The sequence below is a fragment of the Rhinoraja longicauda genome, chromosome 9, assembly GCF_053455715.1.
Source record: "Rhinoraja longicauda isolate Sanriku21f chromosome 9, sRhiLon1.1, whole genome shotgun sequence".
NCBI lineage: Eukaryota > Metazoa > Chordata > Chondrichthyes > Rajiformes > Arhynchobatidae > Rhinoraja > Rhinoraja longicauda.
Window position 1 is genome coordinate 2,626,363 of NC_135961.1, and position 21,305 is coordinate 2,647,667.

The 21,305-nt window shown below is 47.6% G+C and overlaps 1 protein-coding gene across 1 annotated transcript in view; it reads left to right on the forward strand.

Annotated features, from left to right (window-relative positions):
* Window positions 1-21,305, forward strand: part of fndc1 (fibronectin type III domain containing 1) — a 196,068-nt gene that overhangs the window by 143,953 nt on the left and 30,810 nt on the right. The window contains exons 19-20 of the mRNA XM_078404697.1: window positions 9,380-9,459; window positions 16,144-16,173. Of these exons, the coding sequence (XP_078260823.1) occupies window positions 9,380-9,459; window positions 16,144-16,173 (110 nt within the window). The remainder of the gene's footprint in view (window positions 1-9,379; window positions 9,460-16,143; window positions 16,174-21,305) is intronic.

The following is a 21,305-nucleotide window of genomic DNA, read 5'->3' on the forward strand; positions in this document are numbered from 1 at the left end:
CCCCGTGACCTGCGTGGGTTTTCTCCGAGATCTTCGGCTTCCCCCCACACTCCAAGGACGTGCTGGTTTGTAGGTTAATTGACTGGGCAAATGTAAAAATTGTCCCCAGTGTGCGTAGGATTGTGTTAGTGTGCGGGGATCGCTGGGCGGAGCGGACTCGGTGGGCCGAAGGGCCTGTTTCCGCGCTGTATCTCTAAATCTAAATCTAAAATCTAACTCTGATTTTTCCTTTGTCATTTGGTCCCCTTTCACCATGTGTTTTATAGGTCATTTTGCAGGTTATTTTGTTCAACTGCTCCAGCTCCATTTGAGACTCCGAATAATTTCCCACCGCCCCACCATTTTCAATGGTAAAATGCATACAAAAGGCGGGGTTTTGAAAAATGTTTTATTCTTAGAATGTGGCAGTGTCAGTAAAGATTTTTGTTTCCTATCCAAAGTGTAGTGCTATCTTGATTTGCCTTGATTCTTAAGGTGTAAGTTCCTTTACATCATGGTTCACCAAGAACATAGCAGCAAAATCCAGATTTTAAAATAATACTAGACCAAGTGGACCCATTGGGTCCAAACCTCGCCTGCATTGGTGCAGCACCCTCTCCTCTCCCCTTCCCCTCTCCCCCTCTACTCTCCCCCTCTCCTCTCCCCCTCCCCTCTCCCCCTCCCCTCTCCCCCTCCCCTCTCCCCCTCCCCTCTCCCCCTCCCCTCTCCCCCTCCCCTCTCCCCCTCTCCCTCTCCCCTCCCCTCTCCCCCTCTCCTCTCCCCCTCCCCTCTCCCCCTCCCCTCTCCCCCTCCCCTCTCCCCCTCCCCTCTCCCCCTCCCCTCTCCCCCTCCCCTCTCCCCCTCTCCTCTCCCCCTCCCCTCTCCCCCTCTCCCTCTCCCCTCCCCTCTCCCCCTCCCCTCTCCCCCTCCCCTCCCCTCTCCCCCTCCCCTCTCTCCCCCTCCCCTCTCCCCCTCCCCTCTCCCCCAACCCTCTCCCCCTCCCCTCTCCCCCTCCCCTCTCTCCCCTCTCCCCCTCCCCTCTCCCCCTCCCCTCTCTCCCCCTCCCCTCTCCCCCTCCCCTCTCCCCCTCCCCTCTCCCCCTCTGCTCTCCCCTCTCCCCCTCCCCTCTCCCCTCTCCCCCTCCCCTCTCCCCCTCCCCTCTCCCCCTCCCCTCTCCCCCTTCCCTCTCCCCCTCCCCTCTCCCCCTCCCCTCTCCCCCTCCCCTCTCCCCTCCCCTCTCCCCCTCCCCCTCCCCCTCCTCTCTCCCCCTCCCCTCTCCCCCTCCCCTCTCCCCTCTCCCCCTCCCCTCTCCCCCTCCCCTCTCCCCCTCCCCTCTCCCCCTCACCTCCCCCATACCTCTCCCCTCCCCTCTCCCCATCCCTCTCCCCTTCCTCTCTCCCCCTCCCCTCTCCCCCTCCCCTCTCCCCCTCCCCTCTCCCCCTCCCCTCTCCCCCTCCCCTCTCCCCCTCACCTCCCCCTCACCTCTCCCCCTCCCCTCTCCCCTCCCCTCTCCCCTTCCTCTCTCCCCCTCCCCTCTCCCCCTCCCCTCTCCCCCTCCCCTCTCCCCCTCCCCTCTCCCCCTCCCCTCTCCCCCTCCCCTCTCTCCCCCTCCCCTCTCCCCCTCCCCTCTCCCCCTCCCCTCTCCCCCTCACCTCTCCCCCTCCCCTCTCCCCTCCCCTCTCCCCTTCCTCTCTCCCCCTCCCCTCTCCCCCTCCCCTCTCCCCCTCCCCTCTCCCCCTCCCCTCTCCCCCTCCCCTCCCCTCTCCCCCTCCCCTCTCCCCTCTCCCCCTCCCCTCTCCCCCTCCCCTCTCCCCCTCCCCTCTCTCCCCCTCCCCTCTCCCCCTCCCCTCTCCCCAACCCTCTCCCCCTCCCCTCTCCCCTCCCCTCTCTCCCCTCTCCCCCTCCCCTCTCCCTCTCCCCCTCCCCTCTCCCCTCTCCCCCTCCCCTCTTCCCCTCCCCTCTCCCCCTCCCCTCTCCCCTCCCCTCTCCCCTCCCCCTCCCCCACTCCATCCCCCTCAACCCCTCTTATCCTCCCTCCTCCCCCCTCCCATCCCCACCCCCTCCCTCCACTCCCATTCCTCCCTCCCTCCCCCCTCCCTCCCTAGGAGATAGATTTAAACTTTAATATGTGAATAACTTAAAAATATAACACCGATTTCAATGAAACTTCCTCCATTAGCACCAAAGGGACGTCGGTGAGTAAGGTGGGCCTAAAATTGCCACGCTATCGTGGAGTGTTTTGGCTGTAGTTCAGGAACAAACAAACAAACAAACAAATGAGAGTTTTAGTATATAGATGTTAATTCAATATGGTACTTTGTAATTTGCAGCTAGGAAGTTGGGTTCACATTTTATAGTGCTCAACAAAGTGATGTTTTGTACGTCAGTAGCTTGTTCTGCCTTTTAAAAGCACATTGTAGCGTGAATTTATTTCCAGCCAAGATTAGAACGTGTTTATCTTTCCAAAGACAGTTTATTCCCCATGATCCCCAAATACCCCAAGCCCTTCGTTAATATATTTAATTAACATAGTGTGTTGGAGGATTGATTTTTTGCCTTTGAGTTTGAGTACTCTGATTGATTATGCTGTCCGACATTAGGAACTCTCAACTGTTCCTCCTTCTGTTGGACCCAGTGTATTAATTTTTCGGAGATGCACTACTGTAAAACGAGATGTTCTACTGTAAGACTGTTAGGGCAGCAGGGTGGTAGAGTTGCTGCCTTCCAGTGCTTACAGCCCCACTGGGTACGACCTGTGCAGGTGCTGTCTGTACGGAGTTTGTACGTTCTCCCCGTGACCTGCGTGGGTTTACTCCGAGATCTTCGGTTTCATCCCACACTCCAAAGACGTACAGGTTTGTAGGTTAATTGGCTTGGTATAAATGTAATATGTCCCCAGTGTGTGTAGGATAGTGTAATTGTGCGGGGATCGCTGGTCGGTGTGGACTCGGTGGGCCGAAGGGCCTGTTTCCTCGCTATCATCTCTAAACTAAACTAAACTGGAGTATTGTGTACAGTTTTGGTCTCCTAATCTGAGGAAAGACATTCTTGCCATAGAGGGAGTACAGGGAAGGTTCACCAGACTGATTCCTGGGATGGCAGGATCTTTCATATGAAGAAAGACTGGATAGACTCGGCTTGTACTCGCTGGAATTTAGAAGATTGAGGGGGGATCTTATAGAAACTTACAAAATTCTTAAGGGGTTGGACAGGCTAGATGCAGGAAGATTGTTCCCGATGTTGGGGAAGTCCAGAACAAGGGGTCACAGTTTAAAGATAAGGGGGAAGTCTTTTAGGGCTGAGATGAGAAAGTTTTTTTTCACACAGAGAGTGGTGAATCTGTGGAATTCTCTGCCACAGAAGGTAGTTGAGGCCAGTTCATTGGCTATATTTAAGAGGGAGTTAGATGTGGCCCTTGTGGCTAAAGGGGTCAGGGGGTATGGAGAGAAGGCAGGTACGGGATACTGAGTTGGATGATCAGCCATGATCATATTGAATGGCGGTGCAGGCTCGAAGGGCCGAATGGCCTACTCCTGCACCTATTTTCTATGTTTCTATGTCTAAATTTAAAATATAAAATTATTTGTGACATGCCCTTGTTCTATTATTTTACTGCAAGATTATATAATTGGTTAATTGAGGATTTCTCTCAATCGTGAGCTCATGGAGGGTGTTGGGATGAAGATCATTGCATCTTCTCCAGCAACAGGCGAGATACCAGCGGACTGGAGAGTAGCTCGTGATGTTCCTTTGTTTAAGGGCGGCACGGTAGCGCAGCGGTAGAGTTGCTGCTTTACAGCGAATGCAGCGCCGGAGACTCAGGTTCGATCCTGACTACGGGTGCTGCACTGTAAGGAGTTTGTACGTTCTCCCCGTGACCTGCGTGGGTTTTCTCCGAGATCTTCGGTTTCCTCCCACACTCCAAAGACGTACAGGTATGTAGGTTAATTGGCTGGGTAAATGTAAAAATTGTCCCTAGTGGGTGTAGGATAGTGTTAGTGTGCGGGGATCGCTGGGCGGCACGGACTTGGAGGGCCGAAAAGGCCTGTTTCCGGCTGTATATATATGATATGATATGATAAGAAGGGAAGTAGGGAAAATCCAGCAAATTAGAGGCTAGATTTACTCCCATTGAAAGAAAATGGGTTAACTAGGAACAGTCAGCATGGCTTTGCAGATAACAGGGTGTGTCTTACTAAAAGGGATTAAAAGTACCATTAGTACCATTGTGTGAGTGGGCGGATGCATGGCAGATGCAGTTTAATGTGGATAAGTGTGAGGTTATCCACTTTGGTGGTAGGAATAGGAAAGCAGAGTATTATCTGAATGGTGTCAAGTTAGGAAAAGGGGACGTACAACGAGATCTGGGTGTCCTACTGCATCAGGCAGCATCCCTGGAGAGAAGGAATAGGAAGAGAAAAAGAATCAGGACTTCTTCAGTCCGAAGAAGGATCTTGACCCGAAACGTCACCTATTCCTTTTCTACAGAGATGCTGCCTGACCCACTGAGTTACTCCAGTTTTTTTGTGTCTCTCTAATAAGTATGAGGTGTTGTGTTTTGCAAAGTCAAATCAGCACAGGACACAAAGATAAACTGAATTTTACTGCTATGCTGTTTGTAGGGGGTATGCACACCAGACCATAAGGTCAGCAAGGTCCGCTTCACACGTCTCTGTCCTTTATGGTCAGGTGTGCATACCCCCTACAAACAGCATAGCAGTAAAATTCAGCTTATGTCGCTGAGAAACTTCAAACCGGATGCTTTCTCAGCGACGCGCTGAGATCCACTACGATTCTTGGAAGACTCCTCACGGTCATGCTCGCGACACCCCGGCGAACCTAAAATCGCCCAAGTGGGACCGGCCCTTAAGGCCAAAGATAAAATTCCAAACGTGTGAGATGAGGAGATAGGAGAGAGCTAGATAGAGCTCTTAAGGATAGCGGGGTCAGGGGGTATGGGGAGAAGGCAGGAACGGGGCACTGATTGAGAATGATCAGCCATGATCACATTGAATGGCGGTGCTGGCTCGAAGGGCCGAATGGCCTCCTCCTGCACCTATTGTCTATTGTCTATTGTCTATTGAATAGAAGAAGCGAGAAATTTAAAGTCAGAGGAAGAAATATAGGTGGAAGGAGAAAGGGAGAAAAGGGTGGTTTACAGGGATACAGGGAAGAGAGGAGGCAAAAGAGGGGGGGGGGGGGGTTTGTTACCTAAAATTTGAGAATTAATCCATTCAGGGACCCCAGCGGTCTTACCATGTGGCCTCACTTTAGCAATGGAGGAGGCCCAGAACGTCAGAATGTCAGAATGGGAAGATGAGTTAAAATGGTTAGCAACCGGGAAATCCAGCATTCCTTGGCAGACCGAGCTCAAGTGTTTGACCAAACGGTTGTCTAATCTACGTTTTGTCCCTCCTATGTACAGGAGGCCACATCGAGAGCACTCAAGGCAGTAGATGAGGTTGGAGGAGGTGCACATGAACCTCTGTCTCACCTGGTAAGACTGCTGGGGCCCCTGAGTGGATTGGAAGGAGGAGCTGTAGGGACATCATCATGTCATCATCATATATATACAGCCGGAAACAGGCCTTTTCGGCCCTCCAAGTCCGTGCCGCCCAGCGATCCCCGCACATTAACACCATCCTACACCCACTACGGACAATTTTTACATTTACCCAGCCAATTAACCTACATACCCGTACGTCTTTGGAGTATTTGGACATGTCTTGCATCTTGCTGGGGAAAGTACCTGGGGAGGTGGTAGTTTGGGTGGGAATGGATGTGAGCGTTTTCTGCAGACTGAAGAAGTGTCTCGACCCGAAACGTCACCCATTCCTTCTCTCCTGAGATGCTGCCTGACCTGCTGAGTTACTCCAGCATTTTGTGAATAAATACCTTCAATGAGTGTTTCTGTATGATAACTTCGTAATGAAAGTTCCCAGTATGATTCTTTCTCCTCCCGTGACATTCACTGTCTGTCAGTCAGTCAATGTGCAGGTTGTCACATGTCTAAGACATCATTTTTCACAAGTTTTACGCAACTAAATATTTAGCAGCCTAACTGGGCTGTAACAAGAACTTTTGGTTTAATGCAGATACAAGGAACTGTGTCGTTTTACAAAAAAGTGTTGTAGAGTGGCATGGTGGCACAGTGGTAGAAGTACAGGTATGTAGGTTAATTGACTGGGTAAAATGTAAAAATTGTCCCTAGTGTGTGTAGGATAGTGTTAATGTGCGGGGATCGCTGGGCGGCGCGGACCCGGTGGGCCGAAGGGCCTGTTTCCGCGCGAATCTAAAAAAAAAGTTGCAGCCTTCCAACGCCAGAGACTTAGGTTCAATCCTGACTATGGGTGCTGTCTGTACAGAGTTTGCACATTCACCCCGTTACCTTCATGGGTTTTCACCATGGGAGCTCCGGTTTCGTCCCACACTCCAAAGATGTACAAGTTTGTAGGCTGATTGTCTGGTAAAATTGTAAATTGTCCCTGGTGTGTGTAGGCTAATGTTAGTGTGTGGGGGTGGCAGGTTGGCGTAGAATCGAAGGGCCTGTTTCCGCACTGTGTCGCTAAACTAAACCAAACTAAGCCCAAATTGGTAGGCCTTGGCATACTGAGTGCAAGTGTTCGGTGAAACAATCGCCTGGTCTATGCTTGGTTTCCCTGATGCAAAGGAATCCACATCGAGATCACCGACCACATTAGATGAGGTTAGAGGAGATGCATGTGAACCTCTATCTCACCTGGCGGGGCTACTGGGGTACCTGGATGGATATGAGGGGGAGGTGTAGGGACAGATGTTGTAGGGGGACGTACGTAGAGAGGGGGTGGTTTTGGGGGAAGAGATGAGTGAACCGAGGTGTTGCAGAGGTAGCAGTCTCTGCGGAAAACTGTAGGGGGTGGGGGGGTGGGGAGATGGGGCTGGTGGTAGGATCTCGATGAAGGTGATGTCAGAGAATGATCGGTTGGATGTGGGTGGGGTGAAAATGAAAGGAGCAGTGGAACTCAATCCTTGTTCCGTGTGGGGGGAGTGGGTCTGGGGTGGAGGGGGAGTGAGAGCTGAACTTCAGGATGCAGAGGAGATGTGGATGAGGGGTCCATTAACAACATTAGGAGGGGAAACCACATTTACTGAAGAAAGAGAACACCTCGTGTGTCCTGGAGTGGAAAGCCTCATCTTGGGAGCACAAACATAGAACCATAGAAACGTAGACAATGGGTGCAGGAGTAGGCCATTCGGCCCTTCGAGCCAGCGCCGCCATTCAATATGATCATGGCTGATCATTCAAAAGCAGGACCGTGGGCGGTCACAGTGACGCAGCAGTAGAGTTGCTGCCTTACAGCGAATGCAGCGCCGGAGACTCAGGTTGGATCCTGACTACAGGTGCTGTACTGTACACGGTGGCGCAGCGGTAGAGTTGCTGCTTTACAGCGAATGCAGCGCCGGAGACTCAGGTTCGATCCTGACTACGGGTGCTGCACTGTAAGGAGTTTGTACGTTCTCCCCGTGACCTGCGTGGGTTTTCTCCGAGATCTTCGGTTTCCTCCCACACTCCAAAGACGTACAGGTATGTAGGTTAATTGGCTGGGTAAATGTAAAAATTGTCCCTAGTGGGTGTAGGATAGTGTTAATGTGCGGGGATCACTGGGCGGCACGGACTTGGAGGGCCGAAAAGGCCTGTTTCCGGCTGTATATATATGATATGATATGATGTAAGGAGTTTGTACGTTCTCCCCCTGACCTGCGTGGGTTTTCTCCGAGATCTTCGGTTTCCTCCCACACTCCAAAGAGGTGCAGGTTTGTATGTTAATTGGCTGGGGAAAATGTTTTTTTTTTTTAAATTGTCCCTTGTGGGTGTTGGATAGTGTTAATGTGCGGGGATCGCTGGGCGGCGCGGACCCGGTGGGCCGAAGGGCCTGTTTCTGTGCTGTATCTCTAAATCTAAATTTAAAAGGACCCCGTTCCTGCTTTTCCCCCATATCCCTTAATTCCTTTAGCCCCATGAGCTAGATCTAACTCTCTCTCGAAAAAATCCAGAGAATTGGCCTCCACTGCCTTCTGTGGCAGAGAATTCCGAGGATTCACAACTCTCTGGGTGAAAAGGTTTTTCCTCATCTCCGTTCTAAATGGCCTACCCCTTATTCTTAAACTGTGGCCCCTTGTTCTGGACTCCCCCAACATTGGGAACATGTTTCCTGCCTCTAATGTGTCCAACCCCTTAATAATCTTATACGTTTCGATAAGATCCCCTCTCATCCTTCTAAATTGCAGTGTATACAAGCCTAGTCGCTCCAGTCTTTCAACATACGACAGTCCCGCCATTCTGGGAATTAACCTAGTAAACCTACGCTGCACGCCCTTCGGGTGCTGTCTGTGTGTGGAGTTTACACGTTAACCCCATGCCCTCTGTGGCAGAGAATTCCACAGATTCACAACTCTCTGGGTGAAAAAGTTTTTCCTCATCTCAGTCTTGAATGGCCTACCCCTTATTCATAAGCTGTGACCCCTGGTTCTGGACTTCCCCATCATCGGGAACATTTTTCCTGCATCTAGCCTGTCCAGTCCCTTGAGAAATTTATGTTTCTATAAGACCCCCTCTCATTCTTCTAATGTCTGTCCCATCATCCCGGGAATTAAACTGGTGAACCCACGCTGCACTCCCTCAATATCAAGAAGTATAAGAAAATAACTGCAGATGCTGGTACAAATCGAAGGTATTTATTCACAAAATGCTGGAGTAACTCAGCAGGTCAGGCAGCATCTGAGGAGAGAAGGAATGGGTGACGTTTCGGGTCGAGACCCTTCTTCAGACTGAATAGCAAGAATAGCAAGAATGTCTTTCCTCAAATTTGGAGACCAAAACTGCACACAATACTCCAGGTGTGGTCTCACCAGGGCCCTGTACAACTGCAGAAGGACCTCTTCACTCCTGTACTCAAATTCTCATGGTGGATTTGAGAAATTGGGGATGGTGACAGATGTAGTCCAGATAACTGTCGGAGTCAGTGGGTTAGGAGTGGGTGCCAGACAATGATCTGTTCCCTGTGATGGAGACAGACAGATCAAGAACAGGGAGAAATATATCAGAAATAGACAAAAGTGAATTTGAGGGGAGGTGTTTTGTGCTCAGAGAATTTTGTGCTTTTCGTGAAATGCTTGCATTTTCTGAAAGTGTACTGATTTTCATTTTGCTCACTGCCGACCCATTCTAGAAAATGAATACTCTTTTAACTTCGAAGGTAGGCACAAAATGCTGGAGTAACTTCTATCCACTCCACCACATTACAATCAGAGTTTGGGCTTTTTGTGTGTGATGTGTTATTGGTTTAATCTAACTGATTTAGAATGTAGTCCAGCCATATAAGGCTAAATAATTGTTAATATTTGCTTCTTTTTTTTTCAGATATTATTTTAAAATTCAAGCAAAAAATCCATTTGGTTATGGTCCCATTAGTGAAGCCTTGTCTTACGTTACAGAATCAGGTAATGTGTGACGTTTACCATGAAGTTATTGTAGTAGACTCTCCAGCTAAAAACTGAGTTCAAATCACAATGGGCAAATTTTGAAATCGACTTTAATATCTTAAATAATATCTTCATTCGTATTAATGGAACAAGCCATTTATTTCACAAAATGCTGGAGTAACTCAGCGGGACAGGCAGCATCTCAGGAGAGAAGGAATGGGTGACGTTTCAGGTTGAGACCCTTCTTCAGACTGCATGAGACAGATCATCAAATACTAATTAATATACTGTGAAATATATATTGTATATGTATATATACATTTATTGTTTTATAAGAAAATAACTGCAGATGCTGGTACAAATTGAAGGTATTTATTTCACAAAATGCTGGAATAACTCAGCAGGTCAGGCAGCATCTCAGGAGAGAAGGAATGGGTGACGTTTCAGGTCGAGACCCTTCTTCAGACTGGAACAATGAAACAAGCCACGTACTTTGCAGATTGTAGCAAGAACTCCCAAATTAACACGTGTGGTACAAAGAGGTGACCCTGCCAATCTTTCCATTTTAGCCCATGCAAAATACATGTCCAAAATCAAGCGCCTCTTGGCTTGAATTAGTTTCTCGAGCTGGTCACTGAGGAAGATTTGGATGGTGAAGGTTAATTTAGTTCCGAGATACAGCGCCGAAACAGGCCATTCGGCCCACCAATTCTGCGCCATGCACTTGCATTATCCTATACACCAGGGACAAGTTATAACTTTTACCAAAGCCAATCAATCTACAAATCTGTACATCGTGGGAATGTGGGAGGAAACCGGAGCACCCGGAGAAAACCCACGTGGTCACGGGGAGAACGTGCAAACTCCATACAGACAACACCCATAGTCAGGATCGAACCCAGGCTTCTGGCGCTGTAAGGCAGCAACTCTACCTCTGTGCCCGTGAAGTTTACAACTGAACACTTGGCCCAATAAAACTAAGATTGGCGTCTATACATTGCTTCTCCTCGCTTCCCACACCCCTCGCCTTTATAAACAATAGACAATAGACAATAGGTGCAGGAGGAGGCCATTCAGCCCTTCCAGCCAGCACCGCCATTCACTGTGATCATGGCTGATCATCCACAATCAGTACCCCGTTCCTGCCTTCTCCCCATATCCCTTGACTCCGCTATGTTTAAGAGCTCTATCTAACTCTCTCTTGAAAGCATCCAGAGAATTGTCCTCCACTGCCTTCTGAGGCAGAGAAGTCCACAGATTCTCAACTCTCTGAGTGAAAAAGTTTTTCCTCATCTCTGTTCTAAATGGCCTACCCCTTATTCTGCCCCTATTAGGCTTGTATTCACTGGAGTTTAGAAGGATGAGAGGGGATCTTATAGAAACATATAAAATTATAAAAGGACTGGACAAGCTAGATGCAGGAAAAATGTTCCCAATGTTGGGGGAGTCCAGAACCAGGGGCACAGTCTTAGAATAAAGGGGAGGCCATTTAAAACTGAGGTGAGAAGGAACTTTTTCACCCAGAGAGTTGTGAATTTGTGGAATTCTCTGCCACAGAGGGCAGTGGAGGCCAATTCACTGGATGAATTTAAGAGAGAGTTAGATAGAGCTCCAGGGGCTAGTGGAATCAAAGGATATGGGGAGAAGGTAGGCACGGGTTATTGATTGTGGATGATCAGCTCATGATCACAATGAATGGAGGTGCTGGCTCGTAGGGCCGAATGGCCTCCCCCTGCACCTATTTTCTATGTTTCTTAAACTGTGACCCCTGGTTCTGGACTCCCCCATCATCGGGAACATGTTTCCTGCCTCTAGCCTGTCCAATCTCTTAATAATCTTATATTTTTCAATAAGATCCCCTCTCATCCTAAATTGTGAATTCAAGCCCAGTCTCTCCATTCTTTCAACACACGACAGTCCCGCCATCCTGGGAATTAACCTCGTGAACCTACGCTGCACTCCCTCAAAAGCAAGAATGTCCTTCCACATATTTGGAGACCAAAACTGCACACAGTACTCGAGGTGCGGTCTCACTTGGGCCCTGTACAACTACAGAAGGAACTCTTTGCTCCTATACTCAACTCCTCTTGTTATGAAGGCCAACATTCCATTGGCTTTCTTCACTGCCCGCTGTACCTGCATGCTTCCTTTCAGTGACTGATGCACTAGGACACCCAGATCTTGTTGTACTAACTTGACACCATTCAGATAATACACTGTCTTCGTGTTCTTGCCCAAAAAGTGGATAACCTCACATTTATCCACATTAAACTGCATCTGCCATGCATCCGCCCACTCACACAACCTGTCCAAGTCACCCTGCAACCTCATAGCATCTTCCTCACAGTTCACACTACCACCCAGCTTTGTATCATCTGCAAATTTGCTAATGTTACTTTTAATCCCTTCATCCAAGTCATTAATGTATATGGTAAATAGCTGCGGTCCCAGCACCGAGCCTTGCGGTACCCCACTAGTCACTGCCTGCCATTCTGAAAGGGATCCATTTATCCCCACTCTTTGTTTCCTGTCTGTCAACCAATTTTCTATCCATGTCAGTACCCTATCCCCAATACCATGTGCTCTAATTTTGTCCACTAATATCCTATGTGGGACTTTGTCAAAGGCTTTCTGAAAGTCCAGGTACATGACATCCACTGGCTCTCCCTTGTCCATTTTCCTAGTTACATCCTCAAAAAATTCCAGAAGATTAGTCAAGCATTTTTCCCCTTTTTAAATCCATGCTGACTCGGAACGATCCTGTTACAGCTATCCAAATGTTCCACTATTTCATTATTTATAATTGACTCCAGCATCTTCCCCACCACTGATGTCAGGCTAACTGGTCTATAATTCCCTGTTTTCTCTCTCCCTCCTTTCTTAAAAAGTGGGATAACATTAGCTACCCTCCAATCCACAGGAACTAATCCTGAATCTATAGAACATTGGAAAATGATCACCAATGCGTCCACAATTTCTAGCGCCACCTCCTTAAGTACCCTGGGATGCAGATCATCAGGCCCTGGGGATTTATCAGCCTTCAGTCCCATCAGTCTACCCAACACCATTTCCTGCCCAATGTGAATTTTCTTCAGTTCCTCCGTCACCCTAGGACCTCTTTCCACTAGTACATCTGGGAGATTGTTTGTATCTTCCTTAGTGAAGACTGATCCAAAGTATCTGTTCATCTCATCTGCCATTTCCTTGTTCCCCATAATAAATTCACCTGTTTCTGTCTTCAAGAGACCCACATTTGTCTTAACCATTTTTTCCTCTTCACATACCTAAAGAAGCTTTTCCTATCCTCCTTTATATTCTTGGCTAGCTTACCTTCGTACCTCATCTTTTCTCCCCGTATTGCCTTTTTAGTTATCTTCTGTTGCTCTTTAGAAGAGTCCCAATCCTCTGGCTTCCCACTCATCTTTGCTATGTTATACTTCTCTTTTATTTTTATGCTGTCATTGACTTCCCTTGTCAGCCACGGTCGCCTCTTACTCCCCTTAGAATCTTTCTTCCTCTTTGGAATGAACTGATCCTGCACCTTCTGTATTATTCCCAGAAATACCTGCCATTGTTGTTCCACCGTCTTCCCTGCTAGGGTCTCTTTCCAGTCAACTCTGGCCAGCTCCTCCCTCATGCCTCCATAGTCCCCTTTGCTTAACTGTAATACTAACACTTCCGATTTTCCCTTCTCCCTCTCAAATTGTAGATTAAAACATCATATTATGGTCACTACCTCCAAATGGCTCTTTTACCTTGAGTTCCCTGATCAAATCCGGTTCATTACACAACACTAAATCCAGAATTGCTTTCTCCCTGGTAGGCTCCAGTACAAGCTGCTCTAAGAATCCATCTATGGGGCACTCCACAAACTCCCTTTCTTGGGGTCCATTACCAAGCTGATTTTCCCAGTCTACCTGCATGTTGAAATCTCCCATAACCACTGTAGCATTACATTTGCGACATGCCAATTTTAACTCTTGATTCAACTTGCACCCTATATCCATGCTACTGTTTGGGGACCTGTAGATAACTCCCATTAGGGTCTTTTTACCCTTACAATTCCTCATTTCTATCCATACTGATTCTACATCTCCTGATTCTGTCACCCCTTACAAAGGAGTGAATATCATTCCTTACCAACAGAGCGACCCCACCCCCTCTGCCCACCTGTCTGTCTTTTCCATATGTTGTGTACCCCTGAATATTCAGTTCCCAGCCCTGGTCCTCTTGTAGCCATGTCTCAGTGATTCCCACAACATCATACTTGCCAATATCTAACTGAGCCTCAAGCTCATCCACTTTATTTCTTATACTTTGCGCATTGATATACAGCACTTTAACTTCGGTATTCACCTCCCCTCTCACACCGGTCACTATTGGCCCTGACCTTACTCTCTCATCCCTTCTCAAACTTTCCTTCCCATTAATTCGGGAATCATTTGTAACTTTTCCCGTACTCCCTTCCCCTTTAACTCCATCTTTATACTCCCAATTTGTCAACCCCTCTCCCCGTTATTTAGCCTTTGTTGTGGATATCTGCCATCTGCTCTTTCTGTCAAGGTTAAAAAGAGTTGATCCTAGTACATGATTATGTAAGCTAAATTCTCCTTCTGTTGCTGACTTTGAGCATGACGCCCTAAATTTGGCCATCTCTCATTCTATCTCTCATTCTATTGCCGTGACCACTGGCTGGACACAGAAGGTTCTGATTTAGCCATGGCCCCCTTTTACGTTTGGTACACCTTGAATACATTGCTGCGGCATCAAACTCGCACTGAGGGGCTTTCTCTGCAGAGCAGGTCTCTCCGGAGGCGGCAGAGACCCTGGAGCGATCCTGACCTCGGGTCCTATATGTGTGGAGTTCTTCCTTGAGCCACGTGGGCTTCCGCTGGTCTCCTCCCATATCCAAATGAGGTGTGGGTTAATAGATTAATTTGCCTTGGTTATTTGCTCCAAGAGTGCAGGGAATGGATGTGGAAATGAGATGACATAGAACCGGTATGAACATGTGACCATGGGTGGTTGCAGGCTTGGTGGGCCAATGGGACGTTTCCATGCTGCATCTCGAAACTAAACTAAGACTTTACCTTCACAGCAGCCAAAACCTGAGACTAGCTAACTTGGTTTCATTGTTACATTGCAGACGGCATAGTGGCACAGCGGTAGACAATAGACAATAGACAACAGACAATAGACAATAGTCAATAGACAATAGACAATAGACAATAGACAATAGACAATAGTCAATAGGCAATAGACAATAGACAATAGACAATAGACAATAGTCAATAGACAATAGACAATAGTCAATAGACAATAGTCAATAGACAATAGACAATAGTCAATAGACAATAGACAATAGTCAATAGACAATAGACAATAGTCAATAGTCAATAGACAATAGTCAATAGACAACAGACAATAGGTGCAGGAGGAGGCCATTCGGCCCTTTGAGCCAGCACCGCCATTCAATGTGATCATGGCTGATCATTCTCAATCGGTACCCCCGTTCCTGCCTTCTCCCCATACCCCCTGACTCCGCTATCCTTAAGAGCTCTATCTAGCTCTCTCTTGAATGCATTCAGAGAATTGGCCTCCACTGCCTTCTGAGGCAGAGAATTCCACAGATTCACAACTCTCTGACTGAAAAAGTTTTTCCTCATCTCCGTTCTAAATGGCCTACCCCTTATTCTTAAACTGTGGCCGCTGGTTCTGGACTCTCCCAACATTAACGCCTCTAACGTGTCCAACCCCTTAATAATCTTATACGTTTCGATAAGATCTCCTCTCATCCTTCTAAATTCCAGTGTATACAAGTCTAGAGTTGCTGCCTTACAGCGCTTTCAATGCCAGAGACTCGGGTTCGATCCTGACTACGGGCGCCATCTGTAAGGAGTTTGTACGTTCTCCCCGTGACCTGCGTGGGTTTACCCCAAGATCTTCGGTTTCCTCCCACACTCCAAAGACGTGCAGGCTTGGAGGTTAATTGGATCTCGATAAATGTAAATTGTCCCGAGTGGGTGTAGGATAGTGTTAATGTGCGGGGATCGCTGGTCGGCGCGGACTTGGTGGGCCATGGGGCCTGCTTCCGCGCTGTATCTCTAAACTAAACTAAACTAAATCACTAAACTCATTAGCAGGATTGCTGAAATCACCCTGTTATATTCTTAAAATTCTACAAATTATCACACCATCTTTGGACTTGGCAGACTCATGTAGCTGCTATGAGACTTGGCGTTTATCACATAATTTCTGGGCAATTTGCTCTATGTTTGTTGAAGTAGGGCATAGGTTGACTTGGCTGAGTCCTAAGATGAAAGTGAGGAATAATCTCTGGAGGGTTTGGCAAGATGGATACTGAGATACTGCAGCGTGACAAAGTGATATCCTTGTGCCGGGATAAGGCGTGGAACATTCGGAATGACAATAAGATACTTTTTTCACTACGTGGGATGGAAATCCATGTTATAAGTCAATGGAACTCAATTAATGTGGGAGACTGAGATCAAAGGGTTTCTCTGCGTCAGGCAATCAAGGGAGGTGATGGTGGAACAAGAATGTGTCTGATGTAAATATTATGTTTTAAAAAATAAATTCCTACATTTTCATGTCGGAGTTGCCTGTTAAAGCAATGTTTCATTAATGAGGCCAAATTGTTACTTGCTTTTTAAAAATAATAATCTGTTTCCATTTCTACAGATAATCCACTGATTATCGTCAGACCACCTGGTAAGTGTCTCCAAGCCCTGAAATCCTTGAACCACTTAATCAATTGTTTTGTGAATTGGTATAACAGCATTTCTATTTTAGTCATTCGCAGTTCATTGGGATCACTGGTCAGGCCAATACTTGTTCTCCATCCTTAATGGCCTTGAGAGGGGATCTTATCGAAACGTATAAGATTATTAAGGGGTTGGACACGTTGGAGGCAGGAAACATGTTCCCAATGTTGGGGGAGTCCAGAACCAGGGGCCACAGTTTAAGAATAAGGGGTAGGCCATTTAGAACGGAGATGAGGAAAAACCTTTTCAGTCAGAGAGTTGTAAATCTGTGGAATTCTCTGCCTCAGAAGGCAGTGGAGGCCAATTCTCTGAATGCATTCAAGAGAGAGCTAGATTGAGCTCTTAAGAATAGCGGAGTCAGGGGGTATGGGGAGAAGGTAGGAACGGGGTGCAGATTGAGAATGATCAGCCATGATCACATTGAATGGCGGTGCTGGCTCGAAGGGCCAAATGGCCTCCTCCTGCACCTATTGTCTATTGAAAGGTTGCTGTTGTGCCACCTTCTTGAACTACTTCGAGTCATAGAGACATAGAGTGATGCAGTGTGGAGACACTATGTCTCGCCCACAATGTCCCTGCTACCCTAGTCCCACTTGCCTGCGCTTGGTCCATAACCCTCCAAACCTGTCCTATCCTTGTACCTGTCCAACTGTTTCTTAAACGATGGGATAGCCCCAGCCTCAACTACCTCCTCTGGCAGCTTGTTCCATGCACCGGCCACCCTCTGTGTGAAAAAGATACCCCTCTGATTCCTATTAAATCTTTTCCCCTTCACCTTGAACCTGTGTCCTCTGGTTCTCGATTCCCCTACTCTGGGCAAGAGACTCTGTGCATCTACCCGATCTATTCCTCTCATGATTTTGTACACCTCTATGAGATCTCCCCTCATCAACGTGGCGGCACGGTGGCGCAGCGGTAGAGTTGCTGCTTACAGCGAATGCAGCGCCGGAGTCTCAGGTTCGTTCCTGACCACAGGCAGAGAATTCTGAGGCAGAGAATTCCACAGATTCACAACTCTCTGACTGGAAAGGTTTTTCCTCATCTCCGTTCTAAATGGCCTACCCCTTATTCTTAAACTGTGTGGCCCCTGGTTCTGGACTCCCCCAACATTGGGAACATGTTTCCTGCCTCTAACGTGTCCAACCCTTTAATAATCTTATACGTTTCGATAAGATCCCCTCTCATCCTTCTAAGTTCCAGTGTATGTAACCACTGACATGTCTTTGGAGTGTGGGGGGAAAACCGGAGAAACCCCATGTGGTCACAGGGAGAGAACGTGCAAACTCCGTACAGACAGGATGGAACGTGGGTCTCTGGTGCTGCAAGGCAGCAACTCCACCGCTGTGTCACTGTGCCGCCCAAAGAATCTTGGCAAATGGTTTGTCCAGTCTTTTGATAGCTGAGATCCATGACTGGACTTTAGCTATATTCACCATGATTGGCAAGCACTCAATTATTCTATATTTCCCAAAACCAGAGTTCGAGATGTGAGTTGGACAGTTGACAAAAGATTTGCTTGTGTCCACACATGTGGAATTAACAAACAGGCCGAGCGAGGCATGGCAGCCTCAGCAAATACTAGGGCGGTCACGGTGGCGCAGCGGTAGAGTTGCCGCCTTACAGCGAATGCAGCGCCGGAGACCCGGGTTCCATCCCGACTACGGGCGCCGTCTGTACGGAGTTTGTACGTTCTCCCCGTGACCTGCTTTGGTTTTCTCCGAGATCTTCGGTTTCCTCCCACACTCCAAAGACGTGCAGGTTTGTAGGTTAATTGGCTTGGTATAAATGGTTTTTTAAAAACTTGTCCCTAGTGTGTGTAGGATAGTGTTAGTGTGCGGGGATCGCTGGTCGGCACGGACCCGGTGGGCCGAAGGGCCTGTTTCCGCGCTGTTTCTATAAATCTAAATCTAAATCCTTCTACGCTCCATGGAATGGAGACCCAGCCTACTCAACCTCTCCCTGTAGCTCACGCCCTCTAGTCCTGGCAACATCCTGGTAAATCTTTTCTGCCCTTACATTTGCCAGTGAGCAGGGGGTTCAATGAATTTGATCAGTGATAATGAAGGAACAGCAATATATTTCCAAATCAGAAGGTTGCATGCACAAATACTTGACAGCATCCCAAAATACTTACTCCACTTGCCCTTTCAGATGGTAGAGTTTAAGGACTTCAGAAGCACTGCAGTAAAACTTTGGCAATTTGATGCTCTGGCCCTTGGAGACTGCACACTCCAGCTACATTCCTCCTTTAGTGAGGGAGCAGATGGTTGATATCCCTGGTGGGATGGATGGTGTGTTAATGGAAACCGGCTGCTCCTAGTTGAGTTTTTGAATATTGTTGTAGCTGCACGTATCCCGACAAATGGAGAGCTCTGCTGTTTTTAAGTGGACAAAAGGCATTGATACTTTAAAAACATAGAAACAGGGAAAATCGGTGCAGGAGGAGGCCATTTGGCCCTTCGAGCCAGCACCGCCATTCATTGTGATCATGCCTGATCATCCACAATCAGTAACCCGTGCCTGCCTTCTCCCCATATCCCTTGATTCCACTAGCCCCTAGAGCTCTATCTAACTCTCTCTTAAATTCATCCAGTGAATTGGCCTCCACTGCCCTCTGTGGCAGAGAATTCCACAAATTCACAACTCTCTCGGTGAAAAAGTTTCTTCTCACCTCAGTTTTAAATGGCCTCCCCTTTATTCTTAGAGTATGTGGCCCCTGGTTCTGGACTCCCCCAACATTGGGAACATTGTTCCTGCATCTAGCACCTTCAATCAGTACAATGCTTTTTATTGCTAATTCCCATTGTTTTCAATTTTACCAGAGTGTGATCCTGAAACTGTGGGCAGATCACACTTGTCCCCATCTATGGCTCCTATATCCGTTTAAGGGCTGTGTCTGAATTTGAAGGAAAGGGAGGGATGTCTCTCCAGATGAATCCAATCATTTTGTGAATGATTGAACGGAAGCCGAGGACATTAATTAGAGTTTGACCAAACTGGACAGGCCCAGGCAATAATTTCATCTTTCAAGGTGGCTGTTATGATTGATCTGATTTCTGCTTGGCTGGAGACACAGCTAGTTCTGGATCATAAAAGCACTGTGACCTGGAGGTTATTGTGATCCCGAGATGTTGCTGTATCCTGTGTACTCAGCTGTTTCTTGACAAAGCATGAAGTAAATTTACTTGGCAAAAGACTCCATCTGCCAGGCTGGGGTCCTCGGAAGGAAGGCAAAATGGATCATCATCGCACCTCTGACTGAAGATTTTTCCAAGTATCCGTGTTCAGACCTTTGCATTCACATGTCATCAAAATACATAATTTGTCCAATGGGTTGGACTCCCTGCAATTTTCTCTCCATTAACTTTAAAATCTTGAGTGTTAGGCTGACCCATGTGTAAGTCTAATGTGCATATCCCCGCCTCTTAAATTTAGCTTCTGGGATTACTGGCTTTTGTTGCACCATCTTGTTAAATTACAACTGGGATAGACAACAGACAATAGACAATAGGTGCAGGAGGAGGCCATTCGGCCCTTCGAGCCAGCACCGCCATTCAATGTGATCCTGGCTGATCATTCTCAATCAGTACCCCGTTCCTGCCTTCTCCCCTGACTCCGCTATCCGTAAGAGCTCTATCTAGCTCTCTCTTGAATGCATTCAGAGAATTGGCCTCCACTGCCTTCTGAGGCAGAGAATTCCACAGATTCACAACTCTCTGACTGAAAAAGTTTTTCCTCATCTCCGTTCTAAATGGCCTACCCCTTATTCTTAAACTGTAACCCCTTGTTCTGGACTCCCCCAACATTGGGAACAAGTTTCCTGCCTCTAACGTGTCAAACCCCTTAATAATCTTATACGTTTTGATAAGATCTCCTCTCATCCTTCTAAATTCCAGTGTATACAAGCCTAGTCGCTCCAGTCTTTCAACATATGACAGTCCCGCCATTCCGGGAATTAACCTAGTAAACCTACGCTGCATGCCCTCAATAGCAAGAATATCCTTCCTCAAATTTGGAGACCAAAACTGCACACAGTACTCCAGGTGCGGTCTCACTAGGGTCCTGTACAACTGCAGAAGGACCTCTTTGCTCCTATACTCAACTCCTCTTGTTATGAAGGCCAACATTCCATTGGCTTTCTTCACTGCCTGCTGTACCTGCATGCTTCCTTTCAGTATAAGAAAATAACTGCAGATGCTGGTACAAATCGATTTATTCACAAAATGCTGGAGTAACTCAGCAGGTCAGGCAGCATCTCAGGAGAGAAGGCTTCCTTTCAGTGACTGATGCACTAGGGCACCCAGATTTCGTTGTACGTCCCCTTTTCCTAACTTGACACCATTCAGATAATACTCTGCCTTCCTATTCTTACCACCAAAGTGGGTCTGACTTTGGATCTGAAGTGAAACCATTCAAAGCAGATTGGAAGAAACTTTATTCTAAATTTAAATCACTGAAACATCACACACAGGTATAGTAAATGGGAAAGGTGACCACACCTTTGCCTAAAATGGGAACTCATCTTGTAGTCCAATGCTCCATGCATAAATTTTAAATGAGATGTTAGGTAAATAATTTTATGATGGATCATGAAGGATCTATGTAGAGACTTGTTTGCGATATCAGCCAAAACATTATGACCACTGACAGGCGAGGTGAATAACATTGATTATCTTGTTACAATGGCACCTGTCAAGGGGTGGGATATATTAGGCAGCCAGTGAACAGTCAGTTCTTGAAGTTGATGTGTTGGATGCAGAAGAAATGAGCAGGAGTAAAGACCTGAGCGACTTTGACAAGGGCCAAATTGTTATGGCCAGACGACTGGGTCAGAGCATCTCTGAAACGGCAAGGCTTGTGCGGTGCTCCCGGTCAGCAGTGGTGAGTACCTACCGACAGTGGTCCGAGGAGGGACAAACTACAAACCGGCGACAGACAGGATGTTGGGCGCCCAAGGCTCATCGATGCGCGAGGGCAACGAAGGCTATCCCGTCTGGTCCGAACCGACAGAAGGTCGACTGTGGCACAAGTCACAGAAAATGTTAATGGTGGTCACGGGAGGAATGTGTCACAATACAC